Consider the following 13,132-nt stretch of genomic DNA (forward strand, 5'->3'; position numbering starts at 1 on the left):
GATCACGCGGCCCGGCGTGGCGCCGATTGGCCGGCGGCGAACGGGCCGGGCGAGGATTGGCTGCCGCCCTCGCGGCCCCGCCCCCTCCAGGGCGGTGCGTGTTTTGGTTCGCCTCCGTGCTCCGCCCCCGCGCCGCTCCAGCCCCGGCCCCGCCCCGCCCGCGCCGCGAGGGCCGCGCCAGGGCAGAGACGCGCGGGCGGGCGGAGGCGCGCGCCGGCCGCCGGTGCTCCGGGTGGTCGCCGCCGCCGCCCGCCGCGCACGTGCGGCAGCTGCCGAGCCCCCGAGCTCCTGCCTCGCGGGCGCTTTGTTGCCTCCGGGCCGCCGGCACCATGCACACGCCGGGCTCCGCGGGCCCGGGCGACGCGCCGCGCGTGGTGAGTGGCCGCCCATCGGCGCGACGGGCGAGGCGGGGACGCGAGGCCTTGTGGGGGTCCGCCGAGTGGAGGAGGGCCCGGGGCCTCGCCGCCGCCGCGCGCGCACAGTTAGGAACCCCGGCGGGTTCGGTTGCCGGGAGGGGCGGCGGCCGTGTGAGGCCGCGGTGGGAGGGGCGGGGAGGGGGCGTGTGCCTCGTGCCGCTTCACGCACAGCTTTGTCCGGCGCTGCCGCAGCGGCCCCGCCCTGCCAGCCCCCGGGTGCGGGGCTATTTCCAGCCATGACGTCACCAGATCCGGTGAGGAGGGGGCCGTTGGGCGGGGCGCGACCGGCGGGAACGCGAGGCGAGGGCTGCGGGGGGCGGGGCGCCGGCGGAGGGGCGGGGAAATGCCGAGGGGCGGGGCGAGGGTTGCGGGGGCGGGGCGCCGGCGGAGGGGCTGGGACTGTGGGAACGCGGCCCGCAGGTGGTGAAGAGGCCGAGGGGGCGGGGCAAAAGCTGGTCGGAGGGTGGGGGCGGGGCAATGCCGAGGGGGCGGGGCAAGGCATGAGCGGGACTGGGTGCTATCCGAGGTGCGGGGACTGTGGGAACGCGGCCCGCCGGCGGTGAAAAGGCCGATGGGGCGGGGCAACAGCTGGCAGGAAGGTGGAGGCGGGACGAGGGCTTCGGGGGCGGGGTGCCGGAGGAGGGGCGGGGACTGTGGGAAGGCGGCCCGTGGGCGATGAGAAGGCCGAGAGGGCGGGGCAACAGCTGGCGGGAAGGTGGAGGCGGGGCGAGGGCTGGCGGGGAGGCAGCACGCGGAGGGCGGGGCCCCGCGCCTGTATCCCGGGGGTGCTCCGGTCCAGGCCTGAGGGTCGCGCGGAGTTCGCTGACTGCACCTGGGGCCTAGTCGTCAAACCGCGCGGGCCGCTGAGGAGCCGAGAGAGAGGTTCTGGGGCCCCGCACCGCCCTGTTCCTCCTCGCCAAGCAGGCGGCAGGCCCCACGTCTGTGAGTTTGCAGCTCCTTCCGAGGAGGGCCGAAGCTTCGGGCAGAAGCGGGGCCAGAGCGTCCTTTGTAAAAGGCAGCAGCGTTACCTGGGTCCTGGCGGACGGGTGGGGGGCACCCTGGGCAGGACAGGTGGGATATTGAGGCAAACTGACTAGAAACTCCAATATTTTGGCCACCTGATGCGAGGAACTGACTCATTGGAAAAGCCTCTGGTGCTGGCAAAGAATGAAGGCAGGAGGAGAAGGGGACCACAGAGGATGAGATGGTTGGAAGACATCACCAGTGTGATGGACATGAGTTTGAGCAAGCTCGGGGAGTTGGTGATGGACAGGGAGGCCTGGCGTCCTGCATTCCATGGGGTCGCAAAGAGTCGGACATGACTGAGCAACTGAAATGACCTGAAGTGTGTATCTTCCTAGATGTAAAGTTTCTTTGGGAACAGATCCGTTCCAGTCGCTTCCTGCCCCTCTCTTGCTTAAAAAGACAGGGTGCTGCACTGGAAAACCCTCAGGCCCCGAGCTGGTGGCGGATCTTACACTTTCTTTCTTCCCCTCGCTGGCCTGGTGGCCTCAGAAGTGACTCGGTGCCCCCGGGTGTGGGGACCCAAGCCGAACAGCACAGGCTCTCCTGCCCCGAGCTCTGCTGAGCAATGGATGCCCTGCCTGGTGTGGATCCTCCAGGGTTGTCACAGGTGCGTCTGCGGGGATACTTGGATGACTTCGCCAGCCATGGCTCTCATCTCAGCCGACCTGAGCCATGGGTGTCTTTTCTTCTCGGCCGGGGACAGTTAGGTACTAGACAGGCTCACACCTCTAGAAATAAGTCTTATTATTCATTTTACTGACGGGAGACAGAAACTTAATCTTTGTTAAGCATCAGGGTTTCCTGTGGAAGCCACTGGCCAGCTGAGCTCATTCCTCCTCCTCCCTTCAGCAGAATGCTATCCCTGGGGCTCGGTGGTCCTTGGGTGCTCTGTGGGCATCCTTCCTGAAAGCCAGTGTGCGTCCACATGCTGCCCGTGGTGCTTGGCGGGCTGCCTTGCGCGTCCCCATCCTGTCTGTCGGGGTGCCCCTCCCTGTGTTTCCAGGGACTGAGGAGCCATCCTGTTCTGCCTTTAGGTTGACATCATGGACATATGTGAGTCAATCCTGGAGAGGAAGCGACACGACAGCGAGAGGTCCACATGCAGCATCTTGGAGCAGAATGATATGGAAGCTGTGGAGGCTCTTGTTTGCATGAGCTCCTGGGGTCAGAGATCCCAGAAAGCCAACCTGTTGAAGATCAGACCCCTCACACCTGTCTCTGACTCTGGAGATGTCACCACGTCAGTGCACGTGGACACGGCCCCACCTGAGCTACCAAAGGACTTTCATTCTCTATCAACTCTGGTAAGAGGGAAGGAGAGGAGCAATTATTGCAATGACTGAAGTATGTTCATTAAATGTGCTGAAGAGATCCTAGGTAGATTTGCCTTATGCTGGCTAGCAAGTTCATGTCCTCCCGTTGTGTGGGTCCAGAAGGTGAAAACTTCCTTTTTCTCTTGAAAATAGCTTTCTGTTGATGGTAGTTTGTAGCCATGGGGTGAAAATGTCCAGCGACTGAAACCTGCAGTTTGATGGGAGAAAGCGAAGTGTAGTGATTTTCCTGGGAAACTCCAGGGCAGGGCTTCGGTTCCCGCAGATAACCCCAGTCCAGGATCAGGATCGACTGCTGCAGCTGGGGAAGGCCTGTGCTCTGGTGCCAGGTGGCTTTTGTTAGTTGGATTGAAAGCCTGGCCTCTCTTTGGCAGCCAGCTTCTTTCTTGGGTGAGTTGGGTGCAGTCAGGCACTAGTTTTGGTTTTCTTAACTTGCTACAGCTATGAAGTTCCCGGAGAAAACTTGCTTGTCAACTTGGAGACGTTGGGAGCTGTCAGTTGCCAGTGAAACTGAAGATTATAATCTGATTATCCTGGGCTGGAAGCTTGTATTGAAAGGAGTATGGAAAACTGATATGGAGGGATGAGAAGGAACTGTGGGTAGTAGAGAGGGTTGTCCAGTTAGTGGGCCTCGCCACCCAGACAGGTCTGACTCTAGGGTGAAGTGCTGGTCTGCCTTGGGCCTCCCACTCTCCACACAGTTCCTCTGGCTCAGCCCCCAATGCCTGGTCACCCCTGTGTCCACTTTCTTGTCCTTTCCATGTGTGTCCACATGATAGACATACAGGTCTTAGATACCACTTCTCCATTAAGCCTTTCTACACACACACACACACCATACCACACACACACGCCCCCACCCACCTGGGTTGAGGTGCCCTGCCTCATGCTCTCAGAGTTATTTGGCATTGGAATTTTCCACTCGGAGGCTGAAAATAAGTGGGAATTGTTGCAGCAGGGGGTCTGTTACACAAAGAGAGGCTTGGTTTAGACAGAACCCCTCGTTGGAACATGACGTTTTAGGGATCATTCAGTTAGGTTTTACTTTGCATTCAGTAGGCACAGGATACATGTGTGATTGATGGATAAGTGTGATGATTTCCACTAGAATTTTTAAAAGTTTTTTGAGAATCTAGAATTATCATGTAAAGCACTTATCTTGAACATAGATTTTTATCTCTCATTTGTAGTCCTAATATTTAAATTGTTCATTTCTGTTGATGTGCAAGGCCAAGCATGGCATTGGTTATCTTACAACTGAGCAAATGGATGCCTTTGAGAGAGAGGGCAGGAAAAGGGGAGAAAGCTAGGAAGTAGAGCAGCTGATGCAGCCTTTGTATCCACTGGGTGCTACTGTGAGCAGACCTCGACCAGTCTTTTCTAGATACTTCTTTGTAAAGGCCTTGGGGGAGACAACATGATCAAAGTTAGTTTCTTAAAATTTAACCAGAACAACCTTTTCACGTGGTAATTTTGTTTTTTTTAAGTGCATGACTCCTCCTCAGAGCCCTGACCTCCTGGAACCATTGACCGGGACAGTTGTTCCTTCCCAAGTAACTGCTTCCAAAGCCCCCATGGTCATGGCGGTCCCCCCAGCCTCTGCTGGAGCTGCCAGAGTGCTGAGCAGGACGGCGGAGGGGGGCCTGCCTGGTCCGAAACCAGAGTTGCTCGAGTCAGCTGCCAGCCCGTCCTGCAGGGCCACGGTGACGGGTATCACTGGCCACGCTGGTGGGAGTCCTGCTCCTGCCCACCACTCCTGTCCCACCGCCCAGACTCAAGAACACCAGCTTCCAGCTTGCACAGAAGGAGAAGCACAGTTCCTGGGGCACGTTGAAACTTTGCAGGACATGCATCTCACAGACAGTTTACTTAGCATGAACTCAGTGTCCTGTCAACCTTGCTCGCACAAGTCCAGTGGCCTGATCCCCACCGATAAAGGCCAGCAGGCAGGGTGGCCCATTGCAGTTCAGACCTGCTCACCAAAGAGTTATGAAAACGACTTGGCAAGGAAAACCACCCCTCTGATTTCCGTCCCCATTCCTAGTCCCCCTGTCCTCTGCCAGATGATCCCTGTGACTGGACCCAGTGGCCTGTTACCAGCTGTTCTAAAGCCACCTCCCCAGGTGTCTGCGGGGCTTGTCAATCCTGTTTTGCCCCATGCGGCTCCCGCGCCCCCACCTGTGTTCGTGGGACCGTCTGTGCCTCAGGGAACCGTGATGCTGCTTCTGCCCCAGGGGGCCCTCCCCCAGCCTGCCACGTGCTCAGCCGGCAGCATGCCTGTTGGGAACTCCAGGTTCCTGCCCCTTGCGCCTGCTCCAGTGTTCATTGCATCCAATCAGAGCTGTGCCCCTCAGGTAGACTTTTCCCGAAGGAGGAACTATGTTTGCCACTTCCCAGGCTGCCGGAAAACCTACTTCAAAAGTTCCCACCTCAAGGCTCATCTCCGCACTCACACAGGTGAGTACTGCAGGGTAGGTAGGGTGTGGGGAGGTCAGATCCTGTGGTTAGGAAACTCACATCCAGCCTTCTCTTAGTGGGAGCAAAGCTGGAACCCATTGGAGGAGGTAACCATTTTTCTTTGGTTTTGAAAAGCCTTCATCATCTTAGGGTGAATGTTAGTACATCTGTCAGTGGTTTTTCTAGAACCTTCCATTTGTAGTGTCATTCTCTGAACCTGTGATCAATAGACTTTTATTTTTATTTTTTTCAATAGACTTTTAGGGTGAGGCTCACGCACTCTCTCTTTCTTCATATTGCAATGGACGCTTTTCTTTGCATTTTAGAAAATGTTCACGTTCACTAAACGCTCTATCAGTGCGACTTAGGCTTACTGTGGGGAAAGAGCTCTCCAAAGTGTGGAAAATTCTAGAATATTTGAACTTTAAAGAAATTTCGTTTTTTTATTTTTGAAAATACATAGCTTTAACTCAGAAGTCACAGAAGAAAACTAACTAGTGACCTCTCGTGATCTCTCTACAGTCCTATTATTATTTTTTTTCATTTTCTGATAATTTTTTTTCCATTTATTTTTAATAGTTGAAGGCTAATTACAATATTGTAGTGGTTTTTGCCATACATTGACATGAATCAGCCATGGATTTACATGTGTTCCCCATCCCAGTCCCCCCTCCCGCCTCCCTCCCTATCCCATCCCTCTGGGTCTTACCAGTGCACCAGCCCTGAGCACTTGTCTCATGCATCGAGCCTGGACTGGTGATCTGTTTCATGCCTGATAGTATACCTGTTTCAGTGCTGTTCTCTCTGAACATCCCACCCTCGCCTTCTCCCACAGAGTCCCAAAGTCTGTTCTGTACATCTGTGTCTCTTTCTGTTTTGCATATAGGGTTATCGTGACCATCTTTCTAAATTCCATATATATGCGTTAGTATACTGTATTGGTTTTTATCTTTCTGGCTTACTTCACTCTGTATAATGGGCTCCGGTTTCATCCATCTCATTAGAACTGATTCAAATGAATTCTTTTTAATGGCTGAGTAATATTCCATTGTGCATGTACCACAGCTTTCTTATCCATTCGTCTGCTGATGGGCATCTAGGTTGCTTCCATGTCCTGGCTATTATAAACAGTGCTGTGATGAACATTGGGGTGCACGTGTCTCTTTCAGATCTGGTTTCCTCGGTGTGTGTGCCCAGCAGTGGGATTGCTGGGTCATATAGTAGTTCTAGTTCCAGTTTTTTAAGGAATCTCCATACTGTTCTCCATAGTGGCTGTACTAGTTTGCATTCCCACCAACAGTGTAAGAGGGTTCCCTTTTCTCCACACCCTCTCCAGCATTTATTGCTTGCAGACTTTTGGATAGCAGCCATTCTGACTGGCGTGTAATGGTACCTCATTGAGGTTTTGATTTGCATTTCTCTGATAATGAGTGATGTTGAGCATCTTTTCATGTGTTTGTTAGCCATCTGTATGTCTTCTTTGGAGAAATGTCTGTTTAGATCTTTGGCCCATTTTTTGATTGGGTCATTTATTTTTCTGGAATTGAGCTTCAGGAGTTGCTTGTATATTTTTGAGATTAATCCTTTGTCTGTTGCTTCGTTTGCTATTATTTTCTCCCAATCTGAGGGCTGTCTTTTCACCTTGCTTATAGTTTCCTTTGTTGTGCAAAAGCTTTTAAGTTTAATTAGGTCCCATTTGTTTATTTTTGCTTTTATTTCCAGTATTTTGGGAGGTGGGTCATAGATCCTGCTGTGATTTATGTCGGAGAGTGTTTTGCCTATGTTTTCCTCTAGGAGTTTTATAGTTTCTGGTCTTACATTTAGATCCTTAATCCATTTTGAGTTTATTTTTGTGTATGGTGTTAGAAAGTGTTCCAGTTTCATTCTTTTATAAGTGGTTGACCAGTTTTCCCGGCACCACTTGTTAAAGAGGTTGTCTTTTTTCCATTGTATATTCTTGCCTCTACAGTCCTATTCATTCCGTCCAGAAGGATTTTCAGCAGTGATGGAAAGTTTTCTGTTCATTAGGAGGGTAGCTACCAGTGACACACACTTGAAATGTGAACAGTGTGTCTGAGGAACCTAGTTTTACGTTTTCATGGAGTTTGCATTTATATAGCTACATGGCGCTGGTGTGGAGAAGGAAATGACAACCCACTCCAGTACTCTTGCCTGGAAAATCCCATGGATGGAGGAGCCTGGTGGGCTACAGTCCACGGGGTCACAAAGAGTCCAACACGACTGAGCAACTTCACTTTCACTTTTCACTTTCATGCATCGGAGAAGGAAATGGCAACCCACTCCAGTGTTCTTGCCTGGAGAATCCCAGGGATGGAGGAGCCTGGTGGGCTGCTGTCTGTGGGGTCGCACAGAGTCAGACATGACTGAAGTGACTTAGCAGCAGCAGCAGCATGGCGCTGGTGGCTACCATGTTGTTTATCTGGGGTGTGAGGTTGCTGGTAGATGGAACTTCTGTTTTTTGATTGATTTGGCCTGAGTGTCTCGGTGGCTCTCTTACTCTTTGAGTAGTGTCAGTTCTGTTTTCAAGGGTCCTGTGGCTAAATAGTCTGCTCACTAAACTCAGCTTACAAAGATTCACACACATTCATACATGAAAGCACACTAAGAGGTCACAGGTTCTGTAGTCAAGATGTGTTTCATAAGCGCTGTTGATCATGGAACCCAAGTGTCTGCTGGTGGCCTGGGGGACGGCAATGAACAATGGAATACAGCTGAGGAAAAGCTAAACTGAAGAGAGTGGTTATGGCAGTTTACTCTGAGATGCATTTGAGGTAGAGCGGTTTGTAATTTGCACATTAAAAGTCTAACCGTGGTAGCTCCCACTTGCAGAATGAAGTTGCATCTAGAATGCAGGCCTTATAGGAGCTCTACCACCCTCCCCGCTATGGAGGGGCTGTGTGCTTCAGGGATGAGCCCCACACCTGGCCCATGAAGAATTTGCCTCTCTGGCTTCACCTTCTCTCTGGAGCCCCACAATGCCCCTGTTCAACCTCTGCTCATCTCTACTTACTGAAAACCCTATAAGAGCCAGTTCTTAAAGTATCTCCTCATCTCTCCTCCTTTCTTTGCCCCTAGTGGTTTGCTGTGTTTTTCACCACGTTCTCCCTTTGTGTTTTAGTTACTTGTATACTTGTCTGATCTCACTGAATATACACTCGGTGTCTGTTACAGGAGCCTGACTCTAGTAAGTCATGATTGATTATTGGTGCTGCAGGGTCAGTGTGAACAGGTATCTCTAAGGGGCTCCTTGACTTGGCAAGCTCTACTTATCACTGACACTACTGAGGTGAGCTTCAGATCACGTCCAAACACAGATTCCACATCTGGGGATGCAGTGGGATGATGTCTTACTGTTCATTCGGTCAACTTCCCTTGGTAGAAATACTTGGATGGCATGAAATAAGGTGATCAAGCAAGCTGTCTTCAGGCTTCCCAAAGTTCTTAAGTGTCAGTAACCATAAAGGTTCTGAAGAATCAAGTTCCGGTGCTACTTTGTACACACTGAATTGGAGTTTTTGTAAGAAATAGAAACCTTGGCTAAGTTTACGTTAGATAAGATGATTTTTCACTGTACCAACCTGAAAATGTTTTCCTTAGGATAAAGTAGAGTGGGCAAAGGCTACATTTTTGCTAAGTTGAAAACATGGGACACTTTATAAATCCCACACCAAAGGTTTGTCTTTCTCCAACATCTGGCCACCTGGTACACTGCCACCGGTGGTGGTTTCCTGGAAACGGGTAACCTTATTTATGCTTTCAACACGGGGTCTTTGAAATCCAACAAGTGTGAGCCCTTTTTTTAGAGTGGTTCATAAAAACCACTGGGATGCCGAATTTTCCTGTTAAATCTACTTTGAAAATATCAAATATTTAGTTGATGTCTCTTCAGCACTCATTTACTCAGAACCATTTATTCACCACCTATCATACAAACTGCTGTGCCGGGGGGCTAAACTACATAGATGGATGAACTAGATAAGTCATAAACCTTCTAGGAGGAAGGTCATGACAGCACGCAACAGCATTTAACATAATCCGTTCACAAGGTTGCACAAGCAGTGTATGATGCTCACAGCCTGGTCAAGGTGAGGGCTTCGGGAGGCAGGAAAGGGCGCACTCCTGCTGGCTGGAAAGGCCCAGAAGGACTTTGTAGACAGGTGCTCCCTGGCTCGCCTCCGTACCTCCAGGGAGACACAGTATAGGCGGGACACCTGCCAGGTGCTCTGAAATGAAGTGAATGACAGAAGCATGAGGCTTGTGACAACAAGAAGTTAGCTATTAGAATTCTAACCAGTCTTGTAATTAACCTCATCATCAGTGTAATAACAGACATGAAGATGGATTTAATGATTCTGAGAAGTTGTGAAGGTCCTGGGAGGGTTTCTTTTAAAAGATGTGTAGCTTCAGAGAGCAAAGGAATTCTTCTTTTATTTATTTATTTATTTTTAGGAATTGTTTTCAAGAATCTTCCTCCTACCCCAAGTTCACAGTCAAAGATTTTAATTAGAAAACATGGTGTGGCATCCCTTGTATGTGGAATCTGAAAAGAAATGATACAAATGAACTTACTTACAAAACAGAAAGAGACTTAGAAAACGAACTTATGGTTGCCAGGGGGACGGAATGGTTAGGGAGTTGGGGATGGACATGTACACACTGCTCTGTTCAGAATGCGTGAGCACCAGGTCCTTCTGGACAGCACAGGGAACTCTGCTCAGTTATGTGGCAGCCTGGATGGGAGGGCGGTTTGGGGGAGAATGGATAAATGTATAAGTGTGACTGAGTCCCTTTGCTGTTCACCTGAAACCGTCACAGCATTGTTAATCGGCTGCACCCCAATGCAAAATAAATGTTCAAAGATAACAATACAGATTAGATTAATTCAACATCCTGGGGCCCTGACATGTTGCGTCTTAGGTGTGGCAGGAAGAAACACGTCTTGGACAATTTCTTGACTTCCAAATAGCCTGTTACCGGAATAATAGGTATTCCTTGTCTCTTAGGTTTTCATGAACAGAATTTTAAAACGACATGACTTAACGTGTCCATTAAGGTGCTGGGCATTTACGTTTCTCATATGTTTTCTCGCCTCTCAGGAGAGAAGCCTTTCAGCTGCAGCTGGGACGGCTGCGACAAGAAATTTGCTCGTTCAGATGAACTCTCTCGCCACCGCAGGACTCACACTGGGGAGAAGAAGTTCGTGTGCCCAGTGTGTGACCGGCGTTTCATGCGCAGCGACCACCTGACGAAACACGCCCGGCGCCACGTGACCACCAAGAGGGTCCCCGGCTGGCAGGCGGCGGTCGGCAGGCTGAACAGAGTGGCCTCCGCGGAGGACCCTGGGGGCCCCCCTGAGCGTGCGCCGGCCTCCGCCTGAAAGGGCTGCGGGGAGTGGGGGGGTGATGGACGGGAATTTTCCAAAGCCTTTTTTTTTTTTCAGGAATCATGGAAGTGATGGTTTTCTCTCCAAAAACAACAACAAAAAGTTGTCTTGAGGGCCAGGGGAGCTGGTTCTGATGAACGTTATGTTAACTTGTCTTTTTTTAGGTTGGGACCCTGTTAAGTATCTTTTGTAGTTTCAGAAGTTTTTTTAAGGAAATGGAAGAAAATTTGGTAATCTAAATCACCAGCATTCAGACACACAGTTTGGCAATAAATTTTGCAAAATTTGGATTTTTACAGCCTTCCTATTCCTGTTTTGTAGGATTGAGACAGGGTACTAATTTTTATACTGTTTTTTATAAAAAAGATACTTGTTGGTTCTCGGATCACCGATTTCTATATAGATGATTTTACAGTCTTCTTTTCAGTGTTTAACATTTTTATAATAACCCTGCTTTTGGTAAAGTTGGCACATTATTCAGGCAAAAAAAAAAAAACTTACAGCTCTGCAATCAGGCCTTTTAGATCTACGAGGTTTTAAAATCAGAACTAGTTGAATAGGGGCCTCTTAAAGAAATGGGTGCAGGGGAAAACCTTTGCAGGCAGCTTCTTCCTAATTCTCTCAAGGGAAATTCCAGACAAGAGTGTCTTTTAAGGCTTTATGTAGCCCAAGGAATTAGAATTTTCTTTAAGTAGAACTTAGTCACCTGTGTCTGTGGTGTGACTTGTGAAGATTGTGCCCCAGAGATGAGCTTAAAATAATCGGTAGATATCCAGTGAGCAGAGAGCTGCTGTAGCATCTAAGTGTCTGTGGTCAATTCACAGTCTCCTGTCTGTACCTCAGACACCAAGAAAAGATGACTTAAGCACTCAGACCCAGCTGCTGTGTCCCTTTGACTTCCTTTGCTGTGGCCTTACCCAAGTGTTTTGTGGGTAGAATCACTTCCTAGAGAAAAAGATGTCTTTAGTGGTTGGAGGAACTTTCCATCGAAGGAAAGCTTATGTGAGATGAAGTAGCTGTGTGTGCGGTCTAGCTGCCATGTTCCAATTCCTTTGTTTATTAAGTATTGGTGATGAGGAATGTCAGTAACACAGAACAGCAATAATCCTACCAAGCTGTCCTTTCATTCACATTGTTGGGAGTTGTTTTGATCAAACAGAACAGTACTTGGAATGGGGTATTTTGCTTAGAGAAGAGACCACGGGCCTCGCTGAAGCCGTGAGCACAGGTCCCAGCATTGTAGAGACTGCACCCCGGCGTCCAGGAGGCTGCTGAGACTGCCTCCACTGGGCAGCCTTGGGAACTCAGGCAAGAGAAGGCGTGTAAGGACCAAGGCAATGTCGCTCTGCCCTTTGAGCCTGGGCATGGTTTTTATCAAGCTGTATGTAATCAGGTTCTGTCTTTGCTGCTTATTTATTTGCATTTGCCTTTATTAAAATGATGGTAAGGTGAAATATTGAGTAAGTACAATTAGGCTTTGCGTTCAGGTCTTTCTAGTCTTGATAGCCCTCACTCGGTCATTCACTGTATGTCACCTGATACCCATTAAGTTGCCCTTTGGTATCAACCGCTGATTGACATACAGGTCTGTAAGTGCTGGCTGTGTTTCAGAGGCAGCACTTCTATAGCTAAGTATTCCTACTGGTCATGAGACATACTGTAGTTACAAGAGAACCAGAATTCAATGTACATAGCTCCTGTTTCCCCACCACCCCATCCTTTCTCCCACTCATGCCCTAGATCAGCATAAACATTGCTATGTGTATGCTGTAAATGGCATTAAATTCGGATATTTTTCATAACTAACACAAAATAATATTGGTCCGACTAAGGTTCTGGCGCATAATACGTCTCTGAGTGTTTGGGTGCTTGTCACACTGAATGAAGTTCATTCTCTGAACAGTGTCATTTTTGAAGAATAGATGTGCTAAAAAGGAAAAAAGGTTTTGATTTACACTTCCATTTCCTGATGAGACTTTGAAATACCTTCTGTAACATTTTGGGCCCTCTGTTGTTGATGGAAAGATTGTAAGTTGGGAGACAGCTTCACCTGAAAAACGCAGCGTGAGAACCAGAGCCTCGCGGGGTGTGTTCAGCATGAGGCCCCTCCGCGCGCCGCCGTGGCGTCGGAGGAGCACGTGGGAGGCACGGCCCCTAGTGCACTTTACTGCCCAAGCAGTCTTGCTTGTTCTTTTTTTGACTTTGAGCCTTTTAAAGTAGTTTCAATGATAAAATTTTAAACGTTTCAGAATTACGTTTTATGTAACAGACTTTGACATATTATTTAAATGAATATGTGTGATGTAACTCTTTTCTCTGAATCATATAAAACTCTTTGGATTTGCAGACTGGACCTGTGTCCTGAACTGTGATGTACTATTTCACTGTACTGTGATGTACCCAGTGCCTGACTACCACCCTCCATCTTTGTTTTCTGGGATTCTCTTTGGCCTTCGGGTTCTTCGGAGGATTCTTTCTGAAAGAAATCATGTGAAGAG

At 49.6% G+C, this 13,132-nt stretch overlaps 1 protein-coding gene across 2 annotated transcripts; it reads left to right on the forward strand.

The window, feature by feature from the left end:
* Positions 1-166: 166 nt before the first annotated feature.
* KLF11 (KLF transcription factor 11) lies at positions 167-12,987 on the forward strand. Of its 2 annotated transcripts, none has more exons than XM_065928581.1 (4): positions 167-374; positions 2,477-2,746; positions 4,261-5,230; positions 10,348-12,987. In XM_065928581.1, exons 1-4 carry the CDS (start codon positions 330-332, stop codon positions 10,626-10,628), a joined length of 1,566 nt encoding a protein of 521 aa, XP_065784653.1. In that variant the 5' UTR covers positions 167-329; the 3' UTR covers positions 10,629-12,987. The 2 variants fall into 2 exon arrangements, with proteins under 2 accessions (XP_065784653.1, XP_065784654.1); XM_065928582.1 differs by lacking the exon at positions 167-374 and adding an exon at positions 1,115-2,049.
* Positions 12,988-13,132: the final 145 nt, after the last annotated feature.

This window comes from Muntiacus reevesi, chromosome 3 (genome assembly GCF_963930625.1).
Source record: "Muntiacus reevesi chromosome 3, mMunRee1.1, whole genome shotgun sequence".
Taxonomy (NCBI): domain Eukaryota; kingdom Metazoa; phylum Chordata; class Mammalia; order Artiodactyla; family Cervidae; genus Muntiacus; species Muntiacus reevesi.

Coding starts and splice junctions, on each gene's coding strand:
- KLF11 (XM_065928581.1), top strand. CDS start 330: ATGCACACGCCGGGCTCCGCGGGCCCGGGCGACGCGCCGCGCGTG. Junction 2,747..4,260: donor TTCATTCTCTATCAACTCTG/GTAAGAGGGAAG, acceptor GTTTTTTTTAAG/TGCATGACTCCTCCTCAGAG. Junction 5,231..10,347: donor TCATCTCCGCACTCACACAG/GTGAGTACTGCA, acceptor CTCGCCTCTCAG/GAGAGAAGCCTTTCAGCTGC.